This window comes from Phytophthora sojae (assembly GCF_000149755.1).
Source record: "Phytophthora sojae unplaced genomic scaffold PHYSOscaffold_8, whole genome shotgun sequence".
In the NCBI taxonomy this organism is placed as follows: domain Eukaryota; phylum Oomycota; class Peronosporomycetes; order Peronosporales; family Peronosporaceae; genus Phytophthora; species Phytophthora sojae.
Window position 1 is genome coordinate 2,105,483 of NW_009258122.1, and position 24,194 is coordinate 2,129,676.

Here is a 24,194-nt window from a genome sequence, read left to right on the forward strand (position 1 = left end):
CCATGGATCCAGTGGAGCTTCAAGTTTCAGATGGTGAGATGGGACGAGGCCGCAGATCCAGATGGAGAGACGGCGCAGGAATCAGGTCCGACGCCAGATCCAACTGTCGATGCAGATCCAACGACTACCATAGATCCAAGTCGCGGTGACGCTGATGCAGATGAGCAAGTCTGCTACCACGTGAGTGGGGATCTGCACGCGGAAGATGTTGAAGCGGAGATGGCGGTGCTACCGGAAGTCATTGCGACCACAGACGAGGTGACTATTGAAGACATCCAGGTGGGAGATCCAGAGGTTAATACGGCGGAAGAAATCGATCGACTCCGGCGGCGGATCTGGAGGCGCCGGCACCTGCTGATTGGTAAAGGCAACGCACTGCCGCCCGCGGCACGAGGAGTTGTGTGCGACAGTGATGTGGGTGATGCAAAGCCCATTGCTCAGCGGGTGCGCAAGGTAGCCCCGAAGTACCATGAGAAACTGTCGGATCTAATCAAGGGGTTGCTCGGCGCCAAGATCATCAAGGATTCGACTTCACCGTGGGCATCTCCAATTGTGGTGATCATCAAGAAGAATGGGGTAGACATACGATTATGTATCGATTACCGGCTGGTTAACAGTTTGACCCGGCTGATGGTCTACCCGATGCCCCTAATTAACGACCTGCTTGAGGATCTGGACAAGGTGCTTTGATACTGCTCTTTGGATATGACAGTGGATTCTGGGTGGTGACGATGACGGATCGGGCTCGTGCGATCTCCGCCTTCATCACCCCCTTCGGGCTGTACGAGTGGAACCGGATGCCTTTTGGGTTGAAGAATGCACCCCAGGTCTATCAACGTATGCTGGACAACGCGCTGTATGGATTCACTCGGATCCCGCGGCTAGAAGATGGATCTGGATCGGAGCGCGAACCTAAATCCAAGCGTGGATCTGTATCGGAGGTGCTGAATCTGGATCTGAAGTTGGGAGAACCAGAAGGTCCAGGCAAACCATCCGTGCTTGGACGACGGCCGTACATTGACGACATATTGATAACTGGTGGAATCTGGGACCATCTGTGTGAGCGTGTGGACGCGCTACTGGACGCGTGCGATAAGTGGAATCTCTCAATCAGCGTGGTGAAGAGCTTCTGGGGCAAGAGTATGGTGGAGTACCTCGGTCATCGCGTGTCAAATACTGGACTAGAGGCGAATCCCAAGGATCTCTCGGCACTAACGGAATACCCTTTCCAGGTACACTTAGATCCATGCAGTCGTTCCTGGGCAGTTTGAATTACTACAGTCGGTTTCTGGAGGAGTACGCGATCTACGCTGCGGTTCTCTACGAATTACGTGAAGTGGACTATGCCGCGATGAGCAAGCCTGAAAATCGAGGCCGGATCCAAGCGGTGATGCCTTCGACGACTCCAGATCCAACGGAGCAGACCTCGTCCGACATGGCGGATCTAGACCTACCGGATACAGACTCTGGATCCACGAAGGCTGGGAAGCGGAAGACTTTGGATCTGGAGGCGAGTGATCCAAACAATGTAGATCCACGTTGGATTCGCGCTCATCGGGCATTTGCCAAATTGAAGGAAAAGGTGGCAATGATTCCGATCCTCCGACACTTCGACTCGGATCTGTTGCCGGTGGTGGTCGTGTACGCTAGCGAGTGGGCGATCTCAGCTGCCCTGATGCAGGAGCACGACGGGGTTCACTATCCAGTGACGTTCACCAGCCGCACCCTGAAGTCCAACGAACTCAATTATGGCGTGGTGGGGAAGGAGGTGTTGGCTCTGTTGCGGATCCTGGATCTGGATTGGTTGGACGCCCGATCCGAGTCTTGACTAGACATTCGACATTGGCCTGGTTGTTCAGATCCACGGGCCTGCAAGGGCGATTGGGACAGTGGGCGGCTCTGCTCTCGCCGTGGACACTCGAGATTATGAAATGCACGAAGGGCGAAGATGAGATCCTGGGGACTCTGGCGGCCAGCATTACACCTAGATCCAAGGTGGATCAGGCTTTGATCGAGATTGCGTCCAAGAAGGAGCCACGACGCAAGATCCAGGCACCAATCCCGACTGTCCGGCCTGGTGAAGAACTGCATGTGGTCAGTTTCGATGGATCTGCCCGTGTCAAACGTGGTGGAGGCGCATACAGCGCGATCCTGTGGAAGTTACCGGAATGGACTGTGGTGAAGGCTAGATCCGGCTATGCCGAGGGGCTGACCGTTAATGAGGCGGAGTACCATGGACTTCTTCTATGCTTGGATCTACTCGAAGGCGAGGCACGACGACGATTGGTGATCTGTGGAGACTCCAATTTGGTAGTTCGCCAAGTCCGAGGCGAGATCGACTGCAAGGCACCGGGATTAACCCTTCTGAGACAGAAGGCCCTGTATCGGCTGCGGATCTGGCCAGATCATGAGTTGGTACATGTCAAGCGCGACTGGAACGGTAGCGCTGATAGCCTAGCCAGCGCAGCACTTCAGCGACAGGCCGGTATCATGGTGGAGGAAGCGGTGGATCTGCAGGATCTAGTCACGTTGAACCGCCTAGATGAGATCCTGGTTGTGAAGCGTGAAGAAGACGTCTCCGTCGCACGTGTCTCACCAGTGACAACCCGAGCACGTGCCAGATCCAGATCCAACCCGAGTGTATTGCAAGAGGAAGTAGTGCGGGATCTCAGGATCGCCAGGATCCGCCAAGCGCAGGACGAGGAGGCGTGGATCTCCGGTCTGAAGAAGTACTTAGTGGGCGATATGCAGGATCTGACCCAAGATGAGGCTAGATCCTACAGTGCTATCGCGATGGATTATGAAGTGGACCTCAACGACTTACTGTTCTATTGTCCTCCTACGAAGAAGGTGGAGGCGGATCGCGATGGATTGATGAGGTTGGTGCTGCCGGAGACTCTACAACAGGATGTCCTCCACCATTACCATGTCAGTCTCGAAGGAGGTCACCAAGGGATCGGCCGCACCTACCAGCGGATCCGGGATCGCTTCCACTGGAGGGGATTGTATCGGAGTGTACAGCGATACGTCGGAGAATGCGTGGACTGTGATACCGGCAAAGGGCGACCTGCGATCCAAGGTGAGTCGCCCGGTAACATCCAAGCCACGTACCCGTTCCAGATTATAGCGATGGATCACATACCGTCGCTGCCCAGATCCAACAAGGGTAATACGAGTCACTGATCTGGGTGGATCTGTTCACTGGATACGTAATCGCGAAGGCCAGCGACTCCAGGACGGCGCAGACGATCACGGAATCCTACGAAGAGTGTGTATTCAGACGATTTGGTGCCAGCGAGGTGATTCGCCACGACCGTGAACCGGGGTTCATGGCCGACTTCTTTAGATCCTTCAACAAGATCCTTGGTCAGCGACAACGTGCGACGATGGCGTACAGGCCGCAAGCAAACGGAACCGCTGAGCGCATGGTGCAAACAGCCACTCGCGCTCTGAAGATGTACGTGCAGGATCTGGATCAGCGCGATTGGGACGACTACGGTGAGCGTCTCACCTTCGCACTCATTACCGCCCAGGATCGGATCCGAGGAGAGACACCATTCTACTTGGTACACGGCTGGGATCCTAGATCCACGCTCGAGGCTACGATCCCGGTAGGCAGCACTCGCCGTCAGGATCGGGGTCCGCGGCGGTGGCGATACCAGATCCAACGCCATCATCAGCAGGCACGGGCAGAAGTCAACGCACGACTGCAAGAGGCGATCTCGGATCGGGCGGACCGGCACAATGAAGAGGTCCGTCCGCACCAGATTGAAGTTGGATCCAGAGTTTGGTTGTATTTGGATCGGGTGAAAGATATGCTCGCAAGTTGGCTCATATGTGGCACGGTCAGTTCCGCGTGGCGGAGAAGGTGGGAGAATACGCTGTGCGGATCGAGACCCCTGGCACGGAGTACCGGCTGTTCCCCGTGGTGCATGTTTCCAAGTTGAAGCTTGTGAAGAATTTCCCAGACCGACCCCAGATCCAGTTGACCGAAGGCACTACAAAACGATACGACTTTGATGAAGCACTACTGCCGGAAGACAGCTGGATCCAGGATCTAGGTGAAGATGAGTACGAAGTGGAGAAAATTACCGACATGAGGACTGGAAAGCGCACTAGGTACGGCCGGATCCACCGTGAATTCCTGGTACACTGGCGTGGATACGAAGATCCATCCTGGGTAGATGAGGCACATCTCAACTGTGGATCTATACTGCACGAGTTCCTGCGAAGTCGCACCAACCGGATCCGGTTCGGTGCGATGCAGTCTCACGAAGAGCAGTGAGACCGGAATCCCCCAGAGTGGGTTGGCCACTTTGGGAGAAGAATGTGGTGATGGATCTGCAAGGAGGTTGCAGATCGATGGATTGGGGACTCTGTATATATGCATGGAATAATCGGACGTGAGTGGTGTCCGACAAGGTGGAATTAAGACAAAGCTGAGGGTGGTTGGGATCGCTGGTGTGAGTGCGTCTTTGGGTGCTGATTCGACAACTAACAGCATGGTCATCCTGGCGCTCGTGCTCGTGGCGCTGGCCAGCGTGGGCTGCATCATCACTTACTCTGCGTGCACACGCGCGTGATCAAGTACTCGCAGCGCGACCACGGCGCCATCCCGGCGTCGTACTTGATTTTCCGCCGATTCGTGTTCATCTTCACGTCGGTGCTGTTGTTCCTGGCGCAGGTCACGGGTTCGGAGCCGTCACCAAGGTGCTGACGCGCTACACAAGCAGGAGGAGTCGATTCTGGGATGGTACCGGTGTAGCATCCGCTACTTGCAGTACGAGAAGCTGGAGAGCGGCATCTGCTTTCAGGTGGCGGACGAGCAGGTCAAGAAGGCCTAGCACCACGTGCTGGTCGAGCATCACCCGGATATGACGGCAAGACTGAGAACGATCCCAACTACCTAATCCTGCAGAAGGCGTACATAAGAAGCGCGCGTGCGAGTCGAATTGCGGCTTCAATGACTCCTCAATCCACTGCTTCGCAACTTCCGGACCGCGCTATATAGCCTCGCGGATCTTCTGTTGGATCGTCACCAGCTGATTGAGTTCACGCTCGAGCCGCACACGGCCAACAAAACGAACCCCCGCGCTTGAAATGAACCTAGACACAGCATACTACGTCTAGCTAGATACTTCCCGTCGATACTCTCATTCACTTTCACTACTCCGCAGCTTTACTCATAAGGGCATAAGTGAATCTCATGATTGACTTCTCAATATCTCGGCCACGCTAACAAAAACTCTAAACTCACGCGGAGGCGGCCTCCGCAACCCTGCAGGCTACGGAGGCCGGCGGGCCTTGCGGCCCACGAATACCGGTCAAGCCGGAATCGGGAAAGCGGGAAGTGGTCAATTTGGTCAAATTGGTCAAAGTGGTCATAAGTGGTCCCGGGAATTCGACCATCCTGGAGGCCATGAGACGCCTTTAAATAACTTCTCGATAGTGTCTGCTTCCACGTATCGCGGATAGTTTCGTATTTTATAATCTTTACAGAAAGTCTCAACTATACAAACTCTAACTACGACTTCCCAACCCGGACAATACTGGAGCGGATGGTAGAATCATAAGCGTCATTTATTTGTGCAACAAACCTAACTCTCCTTACGTCTGATACAATCCGCTGACGCGGGCGAGCTACTCCGCCTTGGCTTCTTCGTCCTTGGACTCGTCATCGGTGAGCTCCACGCGCTCCATGTGTTCCTCGAGGTCGCGAGCAACCAGTTCGTCGAGGCAGTCCTGCGTCCATAAGTTGCGACGAGCGAGCGTCAACAGACGAGCCTCGTCCGCGGTGATGAAGGCCCACGCGGACGCTGGGTTGTTGTTGTCGCCTTGCATGAAGCACCAGGCGGGGCCGAAGCAGGCCTTGACAGCACGCGGGCTGCTTGGATGGTTGCCTGCGCATGGCTGCGTTGGGAGGCGGGCGAGGTTCGTGAACAGCTCCACGTCGGGTAGCGGCATCTTCGAGGAGGATCTTGGAATGCTGTGAGTTTCAGAAAATCCTCTGAAATTCAGAGCCGGGATTCGTACTTAGGCTGTGAATTTCAGAGACCTTTCGCGAATAGGTGCGATCCCAGTGGTCGCGCGATCTTATCATATCTTCCGAGTCGGTCGATCGGATTTGCAGGGATAAAAAAATTCAACGACAGTCGGTCTAACTACCGAAATCGCAATTAGACTGTGAGTGTGGAAAACGCAAAAGTGGAGATATGGCACATCTTAAAAGTCTACTTTTGAATACAGAGACTTAGCAATTGTGTAATGACATGTCATGCAATCCAGAATGCGTGAGTAGTGAGTATCCAAAAAACACGAATCTCGCTCACATATTTCCATTTCTTCTATACCCCCCCCACATATGACTAATATTATATTATACTATGACTTTTTCTATACTCACATACTCACAAATATATATGATTGAATTGATTACTCATAGACCTTCTAGATAGCGATTTCGACAATGGAGTGTGAGCATGGAAACACTTACTCACAACAATCTTTCCAAACTCACACGGTTTCGATGTCGAGAGAGACTCTGCGCGCTAGACTGGAGACGAATAACTGCCGCCAGATTACCACGCCAAATGGTTCCATGCTCACACCGATTTCGATACTCAGAGCCACTCTGCGCGAACCACATCACAAAGCAAATATCCGAGGATACAAAAAAAATAATGTGCAATTGCTGGAGCAAGCCACGCGGTTTGGTACTCTATCCTCGTGCGCTTGGGCTTACAAGACATCAGGGAGGATTATTCAATGGTTGTGTGTCGATCGACACGGATCCGTGATATCTATGCCAAGGCATCCACCGAAACTGATGGTCGAGAAACTCGCCAATCGGTGAGTCTGGCTTGAAGATGAGCTGCTTCGCGAGCCACAGACAGTAGCCGTGATCGCGCTTGAAGCCAGCGTAGATGCACTCACCGCGATGCTTTCCAAATGGGAGTGTTGTACTCAGTTCAATCTATATCATACGGAGAATACTTTGTCCGATATTAAAATAAATTCAATTCAACGAGAGATGCTTAATCGGTTCTGTGAACCTCTCCTGTGAGACGGTCGATCTCAAGCTCACGCTCGTAAACAACAAGTACGAGGAGATCCATACCGGTAGCCGAGCCGTTGATGCCGCTGACCTGAATCGCCTGAGGTACATGCTTCTGGGTGAGACGAGACGTATCGGCTACGAGAATGCGCTGAGCCATCGACCACTTAACCGAGTCAATCAGGCCGTTGCTGACCTCCTGGCTCAGATCACCGTTAATAGCTCCTAGCTTGCTGAACTCATGCTTGAACGACTCAAAATCGTACTCCTGGCTCTTGTCGAAGACATTGCTGTTGCCAATGGTTACCTGGAAATTGCGGATGGAAGCACCAGGCATGCATGTCCAAGGCGCGCTGTCGAAGGGGGATTGATACTGAGGCGTACCAGCAGACGATACGAAGTGTCCAGCCGATGTTTCACTGAACGGGATCAAAGCTACGTACTTCACATTCTTCTTGTATCCAGAGATGTTGAGATCGAACGGAGCATTCAGCTGGCCAGTGGGGATATCAGGAGACACTCCAGCGGCTTTGCGGAACATTTGTGCAAAGCAATCAAGGTAGCGAACAGTCTTGATCGGCTTCTGGATGATTGGCGCGGGGTTCTTGAGCGCGTAGAACGGAATGTGGAGCCTCGAGTTCGTGTATGGGAGATACTCACCGACCGAAGCAGTCGGAGTAAATGCATTTCCAAGCGGGCCGAACGTGAACGACAGCTGAGAATTAGCAGTAGTCAGCACATCATTCATGGGATTAGCCGCAGCAGCACTTGCAATCATGATAGGAACCGTCTGATCAGAGGTCATGGTGACAGAATCAAGCTTCATTTGATTCACGTTGCCAGATACAGCAACCGTACCAGCATTGATACGAAGACGGATCTTCAACTGCGGGGTAGAGCATAGATCTAGCTCCTTAAAAATCGGATGCAAATCGACGAGGCGGATCTTAAGCATGTGAAACCACTTACCAACGACCTTATCAACTCCATACGACGTAGCATCAGACTCCTTAAAACAGCCACGACCATTCTGCTGTAGAATTTGCTTGCTAGCAGTAGTTCCCATGGAAGTCCAAGAGAAAGATCCGGTTGCCTCCGTCGAGTCGATTTGAGGAGGAGTATTCAGCGCGCGCTTGAAAAATCCAGGATTGTGAACATACGGCTCCTGTGTTTGCGAGAGAGTGTTATCAAGCTTGGCTTCAATACCAATTTGATTGTTGCTATAGCCATCTCCATTACCAGAAACAGCTTTGGTGAAGTTGATGCTCGACCAAGTATCCGGATATAGATGCATGTCAGCACCATGCTTGGCTACCTCGTCCTGCGAAAGTTCCGTCATAGCACGGAGATTGTTCCAGAAGCCCTTGTACTCAGTTTCAGTGATTACTTTTTTGCCGTTAAGTTCAACCGTCAGCGAGTCGATAACGTTGGCAACGTTGCATTTGAGCGCACATGCAAATCGAGGAATAATCTTCGCATTTAGATCCGCCGTGCCAGTCGATTTGGCGGTAATCACATACGGTAGGGTGAGATAGGCCTCCTTGAGGCTAGCAAATCCACGCGATCCGGTAAGCTGAGAAGTAGCATCAATCTGAATCAAGCCAGAGTTGTAAGAACCCTGGTTGCCATCATAGACAACCGAGATGGTCTTGCCCTTGCTGACATCGATAGGCGATTCGGTCTTGAGAGCCGACTGGAGTAGATAAGCGTCTGTTAATTGAGTTGTGTCAGACATGGTGATAAGTATATGTCAGCTGATATAGATAGTCCATACAAAAAAATAATTAAATGGAGCTTGTTAAAGGCGTTACCTCAGACCATGACTTGCTCGCACTCGCTAAGCGGATTGGAGTCCGGATCAATGGCATATACGAGCTTTCCGAGATCCGGAAGCCACTCCCCTCGAAGGGGTCATATCTTATCCTACTGCGTACGAGCCCTGGAATCGGCCATTGGACTGCTGTGTGCGATGGTAGTTATTTTGATAGCATGTCTGTCGGACCGCCGAACGTATTAGGTGATCTGGCATACTTCGACATGCAAATCCAAGGCTCATCGGACGAATATTGTGGAATCTTCTGCCTGTTATGATTATACGCCAAGCAGCATGGGCAAATGCATCTAATGGATAGGTTTGTTGATCTCGATATCGATTACGTCGATAATTAATTTTCTGAAATTTTAAATCCCTGCCTAACTATACTATTAACGACGATGTACAAGGAACTGTCCATTTCGAACTCAATCCCCGAAAAGCTCTTCGCAGTGCAGTCAAGACTGGCAACCTATCGCTGACTAAGGCTGATCTAGCCGGCTCTGGCGGAAAGCTACATCTGCACCCCGAATCATATGATAAGGTCATGCAAGCTAAGAAGGCCGGCAAGGGCTCTCGAGTCAAGATCACCAAACACGATATCCAGTACCCCATGGAGGCAAATGGAGGCAGTATGCAAGCTGGAAGTATCTGGAGTAAGGTGTGGAACGGCATCAAGAGTGCCTGGAGGCCTGTAATCAAGCCTGCGCTGTCGGCTGCCGCGGATGGACTCGCCAGCATGGGATCGGCGTATGTAGCGAGCCAAGGCAAAGACCCTGCTCTCGTAGGTGTTGCCCGAGGCGCTCTGAAGCGATTTACGGGTATCGGCGTTGCTGAGGCTAAGCCCTCTCGCCGTAGCCATCCAGCGAAGGGATCCCCCGAGATGAAGGCGAAGGTGGCTCGCCTTCGCGCTATGCGCAAGGGTGGTAGCTCTAAGCGAGCTGGAAGCTTCCGTTTGTCATAGTTAAAAAAAACCTCACTGTTTTTTTAACCCGCTACGAGCGTTTCTGCCGGACGATCAGACTGATCAGCATGTTTGTATCGTTCAATTTAGCGAACCTGCCCTCTTGATCAACGATCGTTAGAGTGATGCTAGCATATGATCCGTTGGGAACATCGACCCAACAGAACTCATTTGGCTGGTAGCTTACTAGCTGACCGATAGTCGTTCCTGCTGTGTTGAAAGTAGTGAGAATATCGTCTGGAATGCAAAATGGATTTGATACTAGGGAACACCGCATCTGATATGAGCTGACAGGATTGATCTGAGGCGGAATCGGAGATAGCACAGACTGGAGCATGTATAGACTCCGACTGGGGGTCGTTCCCAGTGGGAAACCGATGATTTTGCCAAACTCCTCGTTATCGATAACGAGCTTGGGGACATACGAGTATCCAAGCGGCAGACCGGTTCCACCGCTCGAGGAGAGACCAGAAGGCGGGCGAGACCATCCAGCGGGAAGGCTCGTCGGAACCGGCGATAGATCGACTTGGCACGAGTAATAGGTTGGGGTTTCGCTGCTATTGGCGTAAAATACGTTATCGCCATCAGCGTAGATTAGATACGCACCTGCTGAGATCATAGCTGATTGCATAGCTGAGTTGATTGCACTATATGAGTAGTATCCGCTCGGAAGGGTGATCTGCACAGTACTGTAGGTGTTTCCTGTGGGCATTGAAAGCTTGAAGCTATTGTTTCCATATGCTGATGGATTGATATTGAATTGACTGTTGCACATGTTGATTGAGTGCATAGCCAATTCGCTGTTAGTAAAATTAACGCTACTTCCGGGAAACTCATAGCGCAGGGTGTTGTTGTATGAATTGGGGACTATGTGATGCGAGCTGAGAGTGATGATGTTTGACATGGTTGATTATATGTCAATAGTTATAATATTCGGTCGATATTAATTATTACACTGGTAGAGCCTTGCTCAATAAGCAAGCTTAGAGCCTTTGGCTCGAGGCTCGCGCCTCTTGCCGTCAGGCTAATCTTGATAGATCGGTTTCTCGTTGAAATTATACCTCAGAACACTTCTAACGTTATCTACGAGCAATGCTTGATCTTTCTCTCTAGTGGCCGCATTGTAGGCTCTAATTAGCTGCTCGAGCGTAAGACCGGGAAGACTAAAATCAGAGATGACCATCTTCAGATCGCGTCGGCTGTTTGCTTTGAGAATCCACAAATATTCGCTATTTAGCCTTATAAGTTTGTCAGTACTGAACCAACTATGCGTTAGGAACAGCGTAGACAGCCGCTTGTGGCGCCCTCTGATGAAGTAATGACTGAATAGGTCTTTTTGGAGCTTCTTGTCCGAGCTGTAGTCATCAATGATAACGAGCTGAATACCACCTCGCGGATCCTTCTGGATATCATCGACGCTTGGCGGTGTCGATGGGTCATATACTGTGATATAGCCCGCAAGTTTCTCCTTCATATAATTGTACAAATCCTGGTCTGGGTTGCGTGCAATCAGATGCAGATGGCTAAAAACGTTTGGTGCGTTCTTGACGATGTGATAGCCTAGATTCGTCTTACCTGCGTTGCTGGGAGCTAGGATAATTCCTCGGAAGAGCTTTTTAATCCCGAGTTGCTTAATATCGCCGAGAGAGTCTGAGCGGAACTCTTTCGGGAGAGCGGCTCCCCAGTTATCAATCCTATTAACCATTGTGGAAAGTATATATATCTAGTGATATATAACTCGCCAACAAAAAATGGGTTTCACAGCTCGGCCACCATCTCAAGAATCGAATATTTTTAACCTAACCTTCTATGCGGTAGGCACAGATGTTCTAAGCCTTGAAATGGCTGATTCATTGTATCTCAGTAAGACTGACTCTCGGTTGAGTTATCTCAGCTCGATCACGATGGGAGTGGCTACTCCGATGTCAGCCCTGGTGCTTGATATCAATCTCGATATAACAGGTATCAATTCGATCAGTTGCAGCTCGTTGAAGCTGAACGGCTCTAACGTCGATCTCAGCAGCCACTCACTACTAAGCGCGAGCCCTGGTACCGCAAGCAATAGTAAAGCGCTTATTGTTGGACCTACTGGTCAAATCGGAGGTCTATCATCGCTTACAGCCACTTCGATCACTGGTACACTACAGACCGCAGCACAGCCCAATATCACATCGATTGGCACTCTAGCATCGCTTACAGCCACTTCGATTATTGGTACTCTACAAACCGCGGCACAGCCTAACATCAGATCGATTGGCATGCTAGCATCGCTTACAGCCACTTCAATTACTGGTACGCTACAAACCGCTGCGCAGCCCAATATCACATCTGTAGGTACATTGAGTGGACTAACAATTGCTGGCAATCTCTCTTTTACCGGAGCGAGCCGAATGCTGACAGGACTTAATTCAATTACTGCAGCATCGATTTCAGGCACGCTACAGACCGCGGCTCAGCCTAATATCACTTCTGTCGGAACTCTAGGTTCGCTTACAGTTTCCGGAGGAATCACTGGTACTCTACAGATCGCTGCTCAGCCTAATATCACTTCTCTCGGAACTCTAGGTTCGTTGAGTATAAATTCTGTTTTTGGCAAAGGATTGGTCATTCAGAATGAAAGTACTACATCGACAGCCAGTCTCAATATCGTGAGCTATTATCAGATGGAGCAAGGCATACGAGGATCGGCTAATGCCAGCTTGCCCAATACTTACTTTTGGAGTTTCGCAAATACCGATAGGCTGCTGATGGACATCAACGGCAATCTGGCTGTTGGCCAAGCTAATATTAATTCATACTATAAACTCGATGTAGCCGGTGCTATCCGCGGGTCTAGCTTCGTTCAAGGAAGTACTACTTACGATCTCTCTCTAATTCCTCGATTATCACTAACTACTCTAGGAACGGTTGAGGCAAGCAAGGCGCTTGTAGCTGATGCTTCATATGGTATTACCGGATTGAGATCCCTCTCAGTAGTTGGATCGGGTCTCTCGAAGTCTCTCGTCATTCAAAATGACACTACTACATCAGCAGCTAGCATGGACTTTGCGAGCTTCTACCAGGCCGAATTGGGTGTTCGCGGGTCAGCGAATACCTAGGGAGCAAATCAGTTCTTTCTCAAATATGCTTTCTCAGACCGTCTGATCATGGACACAAGCGGGAACATCAATATCGGAGGCTCTTCTATTAATACCAGCTACCTTCTAGATGTCAATGGCGCGCTCAACTGTTCATCGCTCACGATTGGAGGAGTACCAATCTCGCCGCAAACGAATATTCTATCGATAACGCCTGGGACGACGTTTTCAACTACAACGAGGGCAAGCGATTTCAATCTTAGTATTCGCAATCAAAACAATACTGTTGGTGCTCAGGCCGGAATATCGTTCACGATTGAAGGTACCAGTGTTACGACAACGTACACCCCTAGCGTTAATCTGTACTGTACGAGAACCGCTACGAGTACTCAATATTCAATGGCTGATTTTGCAATCAGTACAAAGTCAGGAGCTAATGCATTATCACCAATGTCTGAACGCATGCGTATCACTCAGGCAGGTTATATCCGTTTTGGATAATCTACATCAACCGCAAAAATGGATATCACATCAAGCGCTAATCTACTATCCGGTAGCTGGCAGCGCGCGATGCGCATAGCTAATGATCAATCGACCCCTATCGAATTCGAGGTACAGATCTACAACGATGTGGCTGGCGGATCTAACGGCGTTGCTCTCGGCACTACTACGAGCGATCCGCTACGTCTCATGGTAAACAGTAGTACTATTGCTTACCTCAACAACTCTGGACGAATGGGAGTTGGTGTCACATCGCCAGAAGCTACCATACACTCTGGCGGAGAGGTATGGGTCAACAATTTCATGTACATCAAGGGAGGCGGAGATGGGTTCGCTAGGTACCGTTTCAATTGGAGCCAGGCTAACTACCCGGCCATTGGCTCTGACTCGACCGTAGGTGCTATCAGACTAGGAAGCTACGATGCAAACTACAATTGGGTATCATATACCCCGGTGCGAGGTGGTAGCTACACTAATGCTTCGGACAAGAGGCTAAAGACAGACATTGTAGACTGTCCATGTGGCTTGAATACAGTTATAAAGATGAAGCCAAGGAAATTCACTATGATACAGGAGCGTACCTCTCATGTAGGATTCATAGCGCGAGAATTATACGAAATCGCCCGAGAGGCAGTTGATATCGGAGCAAACGATGATTTAAATCAAGAAGGATTTCCAATTAACCCATGGGGAATTGATCTAGCTAGCCTGACATCGGTTTTAGCGCGAGCGATCCAAGAGCAACAAGGTCAAATCGAGGAGCTAAAAAAAGAGCTTGCTCAGCTTAGAGAGCTTACAGCTTAAACGTGCGGCTTTTTTTGGGTTCAGAGTATGTCCAAACGCTACCACCCGGTTTGGAGGCCTTAAACGCACTATCAGCGATAGGCGGATCTTTCACTACCAACTTCTCCATGAGCGATTTCAGCTCCTTTAGGCTGCTTCTCGCTTCGCGGTGGTACGCGTTCTTCGTGTCGACGAGTCGAGGGTTGATGAATATCATGATATCTATTCGATAGCAACCAAAACTTCCTTGAATTCATTATCCGAAATCAGCTTTGCTGAATACTTGTCGATCAATACTTGCTTGAGTTCGCGGATCAGGCTCGGGTTGTCATGGCCGAGCATGAGTTCCCCCTTCAGCTTGATGTACTCTTGCCGCAGTACATCGCGAGGATCCTTGATTGCATCGCGTAGCGCGTGTTGGGTATGTGTGATACGCAGTAGCTCGTGAAACACTCGTCGATCATCCACGGACATCGAGTCGTAGAGCTGTTGGTCGATATTGCCATCGAACACGAGAGTCTTGATCAACTGAGATAGATCATCGCTGATCTTACGCTGAGGACCGACCGTCGAGCGGTTCGGGTATACAACCTTGAGGAGGCCATCGTTGAGCTTGAGCAAATGCACGAACTTGGTTCCAATCAGCTTGTACGCGAGAGCAGAGGCGGTTCCCGAGCCCTCTAATTGAGCGAGATTGTACCCTCGGTTGGAGTGATGTCCATCCTTGTCTCGGAGGTCCTGCATGCGCTTGACATATCCGGCTCCCTTGAGGCCCCGTCCGCGGACGGCCGGCTTCATTTCTAGATCCTCCATAGTGATCGGACAACTGTTGTCAGGAATGATAATATTAAACTTACGAAGACTGCCTCTAACCTGTCTCAGCTTCTCCTCAAAACGATGTTCTCTGAGTAAGTCTGGATGGTCTCCATAGAACTTAACAGCCTGGATTAGATAATCGAGAACGCCTTGGAACGTCAATGCCCAGCTTAGATTCATACGAGACAGTGCTTCGGGCGATGCGAGCTGATCCACCGTCAGATTCGGCGCTTTGCCTTTAATTTTTCGGATAGCTCCATTTAGGTCGATATAATATCCATTAGGATCGTATTGCTTGTTAAGCTTTGATACAGCCGGGGGTAAATACTCCTAAAGAAGCCAAGGGTTGTCAGTATATAGATCATAAACGAGTTTCTTATAGTCGCCAGCTGCTTCAGTCATATTCACATCAGTTCCGACTGTTCGACTAAGTTCGTTAAGATTCGGTCGCTTCTGATCGATAATGAGATTGGATACAGTGCTATCCTCTAGTGACCGCTTCGTAGCCGTTCTTAAAGGAGTACCAGACGTATCGAGCACGATATCACGGTTCTGAGCCGATTGGAATAGGAATTGAAGTGTATTGGCCCATGACAGACGCTCCTTCTCCATATTATTCGATACTCGATGATTACGTGTTTGACGAACCTTAAAATTGATTGGATCGATGTAGTATCCATCGATTGGAGGAGGCAATCCTTGCAGATCGTCGCTACGACCCAGCGCATAGAAACCTTGTTTGTCATTGAAATCATGCAATAAATTAGCTTTGATAACATTCCAATTGCTATTCACGATCTGGGTAAAGATCTGTTTCGAATCGCGATTGATATCATCGCTTCGCGAACCCTCGATAGATTCTCATTGACTATCTGATTCACCATGTCGTTCAATGCTAAGCGAGACTCTCCCAATCGATTACTATCAAGCTTGTCCTCTCGCACAATCTCATCCTTGATTGAGTTGAGCGCTTTAAAGCTCTCAAATAATCTTGGCATATCCGCATTGAGCTTGAGCCCATCGAATACCTTACGCTGAGTATCTAGCTTTTCCCGTAGATCTCGCGCTTTGACATAGCCATCAACTAATCTTATACGATCAAGGATGTACTCGAGTGTAGCTTCCCAGTCGATTTGCTCAATCAAATCCTCCTGTTTGTCCTTACGTACAGCTTGCCGAGAGCTACGATGGTATAGCTTAGCACCTGGTCCGAGGAAGAACAAATCACGCTGAGATTTTGCATTGCCGTCCTTGACTAGCATCGGATCGAAGAGCGGATGGAGATCCCATGTAGCAACATCCGGCATGTTAGTTAATAGCTCAACAACAGCCTGATATGATTTTGCTTGTCTATCCTCGCGTTTGGACACAGCCTCCTCCATCGACGCATCGGGACGATACATGATATGATCAGTATCTAGATTAACCATATCTGAGGCAGCTGTAGATGATACAGTTGCTGGAATGCTAATATCTCCAGTTAGTTCGCTTGGTGGTGTCGTGTCGGTCGACGTCGTAGTGGTAGATGCTGCTTGCGTACCATCGGTTTGCGTGCTGACTCCATAAGTAGTTCTGGCTAGAGGGATAGTAATCGCTTCATTATCGGCTGCCCACAAGGTCTCCGCATATCTATGCGATAGATGCCTATCGATAGCGAGCTCGCGTTCAGCCTCGCGCAGTAGCTCCTGGCGCTTGCGCTCTCGCTGAGATAGGCTATTGAATGATGGAAACATCGTTCTTTTATAGTCTATCTGATATCGTTTTGGCAAAAAATATTAATTCTTGCGATCAGTAGGTATTTCGCAAGAATTACTGCTGATATCGTTTTCGCAAACCCATATTTTTGACGCGGGGCAAAGCCCCCGTCCTAGAGCCGTTTCTGCCATCTAGTGTATGTGGATGGACCAATTGATTCCGTAACGCAAGCAGTCTATCATACTCATCATGAGCAGCAGAAGCGTTCATGCCAAATAAATCTTCAATCTCGGCCTTGTAGAACGAGCTATCCATGATTCCTCTGTATGGTCTATCATGGCCTCCGATCTTTATCAATTCAGACTTGTAGAAATCAACTTTTGGGATGATCGAGAGCTTATCGTTGAGTTCGTTAGTGATCTCCAAATATCGACGAACGCGCTCGTGCATCTTTGATAGCTCCATGCGGTACATTTTAATCTTAGCATCCTTGTCGTGCTGAGCACAGTATCCGGTTTTAAGAGCATTGCGAGAGCATGGGGTGTCGCTTTTAGTGAGTGCTCGGCATGAAGTCATCGTAATTTTATCGCAATCTATATATATACTCAATCACATAAATTTACGATGGAGGACGAAATTGAATATATCGATTCAGAAGATCTAGATACATCCGGAGTCTATGACAATACCGTATCAAAGAGGATGCCGAGGTTGAATCACAAAAAATTGCTGATCTCGCAAAAGAGTCATGATCGCCAGATCCGAGCTCAAACGATTGCTGACAAGCGAGTTCGAGAAAGTAGAACCGATTCTGGATACCAAATGGAACTTCAAGAGCCTTACAATCTAAAAAAATATTTTTTGCTTAGTCAGAGTATCCTCGCCGCTGCCAGTTATACAGTTGGCCAGTAAATACACCATGGAGAAGCTTGTGGTGTAGCTCCTGGCGCTCAGCTTGAGTCATGCGCTGATAGGCTGGATCCTCCTGAATCTTCTTCTCCCAAGCATGCCTGAAGCTATTGATCGTCTGAGGTCTGTTGAAGACCTTCTCACTGTTTCGAGAAACAGCCTTCGGGAATGCATCTCTATTAGTACTGATCAGCGATACATCCTTGACAGGGCTGAGCTGATATATGAACAGATGCTCAGGCTTCGATCCGAGCAGTCTTCCGAGCAGATCAATCCAGTACTTGAGATAACGCTTGAGGTGAATGTTTTCAATCTCGACGATATGAGCCCCGAAGGTCTTACGGTTCTTGAAATCGTTCATATGCAATCGGATACGACCTCCGCGAAGTACTTGGATCCAGTTGAGCTTTGGATCTAGTCGATTGACAGCGGCTGAGGTGATCTTCAGCGTACACCAATCAGCGCGTAGAGCAGGTTGATATACGTAGCAGGCGAGCATCATGCATCGCTGGAGATCGCGGGCGAAGCTCTTGATGTTCTTACGATCGCTCTGGATGTCCCATCTGGCAAAGTCGGCATCACTGATCTTGGCGGCCTTGTGAGACATATCATAGCTAGCGAATAACTCGTGAATGTGCTTCTCAAGCTGCATAGTCATTCCATCGATGCTGAGATAGTTGATCTGCTGCTTGTCGGTTGCGACATTGTTCAGAGAGTCCTTCTTGGATTTGTCCCGAGCGCGGTTAGCTGCTGCTTGTCGGTTGCGACATTGTTCAGAGAGTCCTTCTTGGATTTGTCCCGAGCGCGGTTAGCTGCTGACTGAAGCTTCTGCCTCGCATCATCACTGACGACATGTCGAGCGGCCTTCGTATTAGCGAGCGCTAGAGGGTGAAACAGGTATGTTTTCTTTCCTTCAGCGTTCTTGCTCTCGTTGATGTGGCGAATGACATTCGAGTAGCTGTTCAGATATGAGAGGTCATTGGCGTTTCCACCGATGTCGCGATACTGCTTGAATAGAAAATTAACTCTGTTCTTGAGGGTCGACGCAGCGACGCGCTTGCCGGTGCTGAGAATTGGATGAAGTCGTCGCGGGTGAGCATGGTAAGTCGGACAGGAATATATAATATAGAGACAAACCTCTAAATAGAAAATAAATTAGCTGATTGGGTTCAGAGATAAAAAATATACATACAATCAAGTGGACGATGTCTAATCATCACTCACCAACCTCTAAATAGAAAATAAATTAGCTGATTGGGTTCAGAGATAAAAAATATACATACAATCAAGTGGACGATGTCTAATCATCACTCACCAATTTGGTTTGGCGAGTATCTGGCATTAATGATGTACTCAGCCTTGGATCGGTTGCCGCGCGAGTACTCACTACAGCAGTTCGCAGTATGCTTCTTGCGGCATGACTTGCAAATGTTTTCAGCAACGAATTTGATACGAGGATCAGCGCTAACCACTGAATGAACGTCCATGGCCTGCTTAGGCGACTTGGACATGCTGTATTTCTCCTTGACGTATGCTCGAAACATTCTTGTGAGGTCAGCCTTAGGGATCTTGCATGGCTCTTGCCCCTTGACTGGCTCAACATATTGGATGTGAGCCTTAGAAAATTGATAGCTCTCGTTGATTTAACCGCGAAGCATGTCTCGGCTGTCAATGAAGTGCTGAGGAGCAAATGTATAGACATTCTGACCAGCATGCTCTTTGCAGAATCTCAAATACGTCGACCGACACTTGTGAATGAATGTTGCAAACTCAGACGCTTTGATTTTCTTTTCAAGCTGATTGTCCTTTTCTTCATCAGGGATGACATTGGTGAAGTGTGGGATCAGGATACGACGTACAATCTCACCAGAGGTGTCGGAATAATTGGGAAGGTCGTTGCTATTGATAAGAGTGGGGATATCCCACGAGTCAACCTCGATAGAGGTCTTGCCCTTGACAGGACATGAAATACGACCACGACTCTGCATTGACAGGAAATCGGATTTGGGTAGCGTCTTAGCGATGTTGCGAGGCATGTCTTCGGATAGCACAATCTGCCTGTCAGCTAACTCGGATAACCCAAACTTGTCCTGAAAACTGTTTCCCAGGGTTCCTACTTGATCAGGGCCGAATGCATAGGAAATCAAATTAAGCAGCAAACTCTTGCCAAAACCGCCAACTCCAACAAGCATGACCATGAAATCAAACTTGTCGTTGATCTTAGTCAGAGCTCGTCCGAGCATGAAATGGATAAACTCGATGACATCTGCATCATCGAACTGATATGAAAAGTATTTGTCGAGTAGAGGTGTATCATCGATGATAACCCAATCAATATCATAATACACACGCACTTGGATATGTTTTGGAATATCGTCGCCTGAGCTGAATGAAGCATCCTTCAGACTGTAGACGCCATTTTTAAATCCCATGAAATCATGGTCTATCTTCATGAATGGAAACTCTGGACGAGCTGTGTCCTTGATGAAATGGAGCAGCTCTTTATGCTCTGACTGAGAGCACATCTGATACATCCCATTATCGAGAAAGATGTGATTAAGGAACTCCTTGGGGTCGTTGAATCTACGAACGTAGTAGTAGGCTGTTTTCTTCTCATAAATGGTACCTGTAGAAAATGCTCGTCGGTATGTATCTTTTGCGATATCGATAATCTTCTCCTTCAAAATCACAGCCGTTTTCTTCTTTGAGCCGGTCTTCTCAGCATCATCTGCCTCGATAGGATCAGGTTCATATGTAGATTTCCAGATCTTGTACTTATCAGTGTTGGCACCTCCGGCGGCAGCCTTGAGCTTACCAATATCCATCGCGACTGGGGGTACTTAGTGTTGGGGCCATCGGTGTCATATGACATCATGGATACCGTCTCACTGAAGTATTCACCATGGTGGAAACTCATAATCGCAGCAAACGTCCGGCGCATGAGCATAACATCCTTACCGGGCATCTGGTACAGCATGCGAGTATAGTTGTTCAAGTTCTTGCGATCATCGAGGAATCTAGGCGGTAGCAAGCAGCACAGGTCGTACAGGTACTCATCGTAATCCTTAGTCTTGATGATGATCAGCTGCCGAATGGGATTTTAGGGTTTCACGCAGCGTCTTGTGAATGTAATCATATTTGTTTGAATCGAAAATCACTCTAATAGCTTAATTAATTAAGGAATCTAGGCGGTAGCAAGCAGCACAGGTCGTACAGGTACTCATCGTAATCCTTAGTCTTGATGATGATCAGCTGCCGAATGGGATTTTAGGGTTTCACGCAGCGTCTTGTGAATGTAATCATATTTGTTTGAATCGAAAATCACTCTAATAGCACCCTCGCGCTCCGGGAGCGGCTGGGTATTCTCATCACAGGTATAAAATGCATACGAGAGGCAAAGCATAATATCCGATAAGACTGGCTTCTCGGATTGAAGATGAAACGCCAGCGGATGGCCATCGGCAATCATCACTCGGAATGCCAGGTTATACAAGTGGAGAGTAGACATGATGTCGTGACTGTTCTCCATATGAAAATCACAATTAAATATTGACGAGAGGCAAAATTGAGGTAGCTGTGAATTAATTTCAGACGGCTCCGACTTTGGTTCCATCAATATAGGTGGCTGAGGCTGAGCGGCAGGGATAGAAGTTGAGTTCGGAGACATGGTGGGGGCTATATTTTCGAAGAGAATTTCCTTCTCGTCGGCAATTAATTCAGCCTGATCATCATTTTTTTGTGGGGCGTATCCGCGTTCAGCCTGCATCTGCTCCTTGCGCGAGACGGATTCACGGCCATAAAAATCGCGAACAGAATCATCGACTCCGCCACAAGCCTTGATAAGGCCGATGACGTGGCCAATATTGGTCTTCGGAGTGCCAATATTTTCAGAGGTCATGATCTGAGCCATTACCTCATCAGTATTGTCGAGGAAGGCAATATTGGTTGCCTCGGGCGCAATAGTAGATCGAAGGTTCTCAGCATAGAGAGCACGCTTGTTAATAGTGTTCTCGCTAGCACCGGCCTCAGCGAGAGCGGTACGTACGACAGAGTCAAATGAATCCTCAGCAATGGGTTCGGCGATGGGCTGAGCAACAGGCTCAATGATGGGTTCGGCGATGGGTTCAGCCGGCTTCTGGTTCAGGTGCTGCGAGCACCATTCAGCCTTGCGGCTGCACTGCTTTCCGGTCTTGGTAATTCCGCGGCACATGGGATGGGGTGGTTCGATGTTATGAGTCGATGGGTTTTATATACTCTAGTATCCTTCGCTCAAGATCAACGGTTTTTTTATCCTCCGATCTGGCCAAAAAAAAGATGTTGCACATAGTCGAGGGTTACTCGATCGGCACGTCGACCGCTACTCGGCAGGCACGACGACGCTCTCTACGTCGCTCACAGATCTCATCTCGGTGAAGAGCGTAGTACGCCTTCTGCTTGGCAATGCGCTCGTCGCGCTTCTCATCATAGTAGCGCCTCATAGTCGCTTGTTGACGCTCCTTGTTGGCGCGGAGTAGTCTGGGTTGTACTTGGTTGGCATAGTGTTTGTATACTAGTGAATGGTTCGCTTAAGATGACACATTTTTGTATCCTCGGATATTTGCTTTGTGATGTGGTTCGCGCAGAGTGGCTCTGAGTATCGAAATCGGTGTGAGCATGGAACCATTTGGCGTGGTAATCTGGCGGCAGTTATTCGTCTCCAGTCTAGCGCGCAGAGTCTCTCTCGACATCGAAACCGTGTGAGTTTGGAAAGATTGTTGTGAGTAAGTGTTTCCATGCTCACACTCCATTGTCGAAATCGCTATCTAGAAGGTCTATGAGTAATCAATTCAATCATATATATTTGTGAGTATGTGAGTATAGAAAAAGTCATAGTATAATATAATATTAGTCATATGTGGGGGGGGTATAGAAGAAATGGAAATATGTGAGCGAGATTCGTGTTTTTTGGATACTCACTACTCACGCATTCTGGATTGCATGACATGTCATTACACAATTGCTAAGTCTCTGTATTCAAAAGTAGACTTTTAAGATGTGCCATATCTCCACTTTTGCGTTTTCCACACTCACAGTCTAATTGCGATTTCGGTAGTTAGACCGACTGTCGTTGAATTTTTTTATCCCTGCAAATCCGATCGACCGACTCGGAAGATATGATAAGATCGCGCGACCACTGGGATCGCACCTATTCGCGAAAGGTCTCTGAAATTCACAGCCTAAGTACGAATCCCGGCTCTGAATTTCAGAGGATTTTCTGAAACTCACAGCATTCCAAGATCCTCCTCGAAGATGCCGCTACCCGACGTGGAGCTGTTCACGAACCTCGCCCGCCTCCCAACGCAGCCATGCGCAGGCAACCATCCAAGCAGCCCGCGTGCTGTCAAGGCCTGCTTCGGCCCCGCCTGGTGCTTCATGCAAGGCGACAACAACAACCCAGCGTCCGCGTGGGCCTTCATCACCGCGGACGAGGCTCGTCTGTTGACGCTCGCTCGTCGCAACTTATGGACGCAGGACTGCCTCGACGAACTGGTTGCTCGCGACCTCGAGGAACACATGGAGCGCGTGGAGCTCACCGATGACGAGTCCAAGGACGAAGAAGCCAAGGCGGAGTAGCTCGCCCGCGTCAGCGGATTGTATCAGACGTAAGGAGAGTTAGGTTTGTTGCACAAATAAATGACGCTTATGATTCTACCATCCGCTCCAGTATTGTCCGGGTTGGGAAGTCGTAGTTAGAGTTTGTATAGTTGAGACTTTCTGTAAAGATTATAAAATACGAAACTATCCGCGATACGTGGAAGCAGACACTATCGAGAAGTTATTTAAAGGCGTCTCATGGCCTCCAGGATGGTCGAATTCCACGTGGAAACTCCCCAGTATCTTTAACAAACCCTTTTAGTGCAGTTGCGAGAAGAAATGATTGCTTTCAGGAATGACCTAGTAAAACCAAACCTAGCAAAATTTGATGTTTTATCACCAAAATAGCCTTTCAACTTCAACGCGTTGTAATTTCCTGAAATAAAAAAGTTGGAAGAGGCATGACCCCCCCCCCCGCATCTGCTATCAGGTTAAACTTAATTTTTTTTTCGCTTAATGACGGAGGGAGGCGTCAGTCGAGAGCAGGGATTTAGATGGGGGTGGGGTTACAGCTGCAGTCATCGGATTTCGAGGGTAACGACGCTACAGCGTCACAGCCGCGTCGACCGTAGACAAGAATACGGTGTGTACCCTCACTACCGACATCTAGGACTCCCTATTACTCCTGAGACATTATGCGCTTATATTATATATTTATAATGTTTCAGAAAACCTTTCACCTTTGAATGGTCAGCTATGGGGAGTATGGCACGTTCGCTGACAATCAGGGAAAACGTGAGCTGATACAGAAGTATGGAGAAGACCCAACGATCACACAAGAAGATTTAGCTGCATATACTAAGGGGGACAGTTAAAGCTTGTCCAGCCCCCCCCGTACACACACCACACCACCACTAAAGAAGAAAGCGCGTGAGATACAAACGAAGGTGGGTGGGCCCGCTATGACGCTGACACTGTCTATGGGCTGGCTCATCCGCTTCTTGAAGC

The 24,194-nt window shown here is 49.0% G+C and overlaps 9 protein-coding genes across 9 annotated transcripts; 2 read left to right on the top strand and 7 right to left on the bottom strand.

Annotated features, from left to right (window-relative positions):
• Positions 1-5,640: 5,640 nt before the first annotated feature.
• PHYSODRAFT_264745 (hypothetical protein) lies at positions 5,641-5,964 on the bottom strand (the record flags this gene model as incomplete). Its single annotated transcript, XM_009535454.1, has 1 exon — positions 5,641-5,964. One exon carries the CDS (start codon positions 5,962-5,964, stop codon positions 5,641-5,643), a length of 324 nt encoding a protein of 107 aa, XP_009533749.1.
• Positions 5,965-7,034: 1,070 nt separating this feature from the next.
• PHYSODRAFT_337771 (hypothetical protein) lies at positions 7,035-8,789 on the bottom strand (the record flags this gene model as incomplete). The annotated part of the gene is made up of 1 exon (XM_009535455.1): positions 7,035-8,789. One exon carries the CDS (start codon positions 8,787-8,789, stop codon positions 7,035-7,037), a length of 1,755 nt encoding a protein of 584 aa, XP_009533750.1.
• A 625-nt stretch (positions 8,790-9,414) lies between these two features.
• On the top strand, positions 9,415-9,831 carry PHYSODRAFT_337772 (hypothetical protein; the record flags this gene model as incomplete). Its single annotated transcript, XM_009535456.1, has 1 exon — positions 9,415-9,831. One exon carries the CDS (start codon positions 9,415-9,417, stop codon positions 9,829-9,831), a length of 417 nt encoding a protein of 138 aa, XP_009533751.1.
• Positions 9,832-9,862: 31 nt separating this feature from the next.
• Positions 9,863-10,735, bottom strand: PHYSODRAFT_519947 (hypothetical protein; the record flags this gene model as incomplete). The annotated part of the gene is made up of 1 exon (XM_009535457.1): positions 9,863-10,735. One exon carries the CDS (start codon positions 10,733-10,735, stop codon positions 9,863-9,865), a length of 873 nt encoding a protein of 290 aa, XP_009533752.1.
• Positions 10,736-10,855: 120 nt separating this feature from the next.
• PHYSODRAFT_519909 (hypothetical protein) lies at positions 10,856-11,536 on the bottom strand (the record flags this gene model as incomplete). Its single annotated transcript, XM_009535458.1, has 2 exons — positions 10,856-11,209; positions 11,249-11,536. 2 exons carry the CDS (start codon positions 11,534-11,536, stop codon positions 10,856-10,858), a joined length of 642 nt encoding a protein of 213 aa, XP_009533753.1.
• A 2,878-nt stretch (positions 11,537-14,414) lies between these two features.
• Positions 14,415-15,005, bottom strand: PHYSODRAFT_264590 (hypothetical protein; the record flags this gene model as incomplete). The annotated part of the gene is made up of 1 exon (XM_009535459.1): positions 14,415-15,005. The coding sequence occupies one exon, from the start codon at positions 15,003-15,005 to the stop codon at positions 14,415-14,417; it is 591 nt and encodes a 196-aa protein (XP_009533754.1).
• Positions 15,006-16,817: 1,812 nt separating this feature from the next.
• On the bottom strand, positions 16,818-17,279 carry PHYSODRAFT_521213 (hypothetical protein; the record flags this gene model as incomplete). Its single annotated transcript, XM_009535460.1, has 1 exon — positions 16,818-17,279. One exon carries the CDS (start codon positions 17,277-17,279, stop codon positions 16,818-16,820), a length of 462 nt encoding a protein of 153 aa, XP_009533755.1.
• A 1,976-nt stretch (positions 17,280-19,255) lies between these two features.
• Positions 19,256-20,065, bottom strand: PHYSODRAFT_520730 (hypothetical protein; the record flags this gene model as incomplete). Its single annotated transcript, XM_009535461.1, has 1 exon — positions 19,256-20,065. One exon carries the CDS (start codon positions 20,063-20,065, stop codon positions 19,256-19,258), a length of 810 nt encoding a protein of 269 aa, XP_009533756.1.
• Positions 20,066-22,901: 2,836 nt separating this feature from the next.
• On the top strand, positions 22,902-23,225 carry PHYSODRAFT_304692 (hypothetical protein; the record flags this gene model as incomplete). The annotated part of the gene is made up of 1 exon (XM_009535462.1): positions 22,902-23,225. One exon carries the CDS (start codon positions 22,902-22,904, stop codon positions 23,223-23,225), a length of 324 nt encoding a protein of 107 aa, XP_009533757.1.
• Between the last annotated feature and the right edge of the window lie 969 nt (positions 23,226-24,194).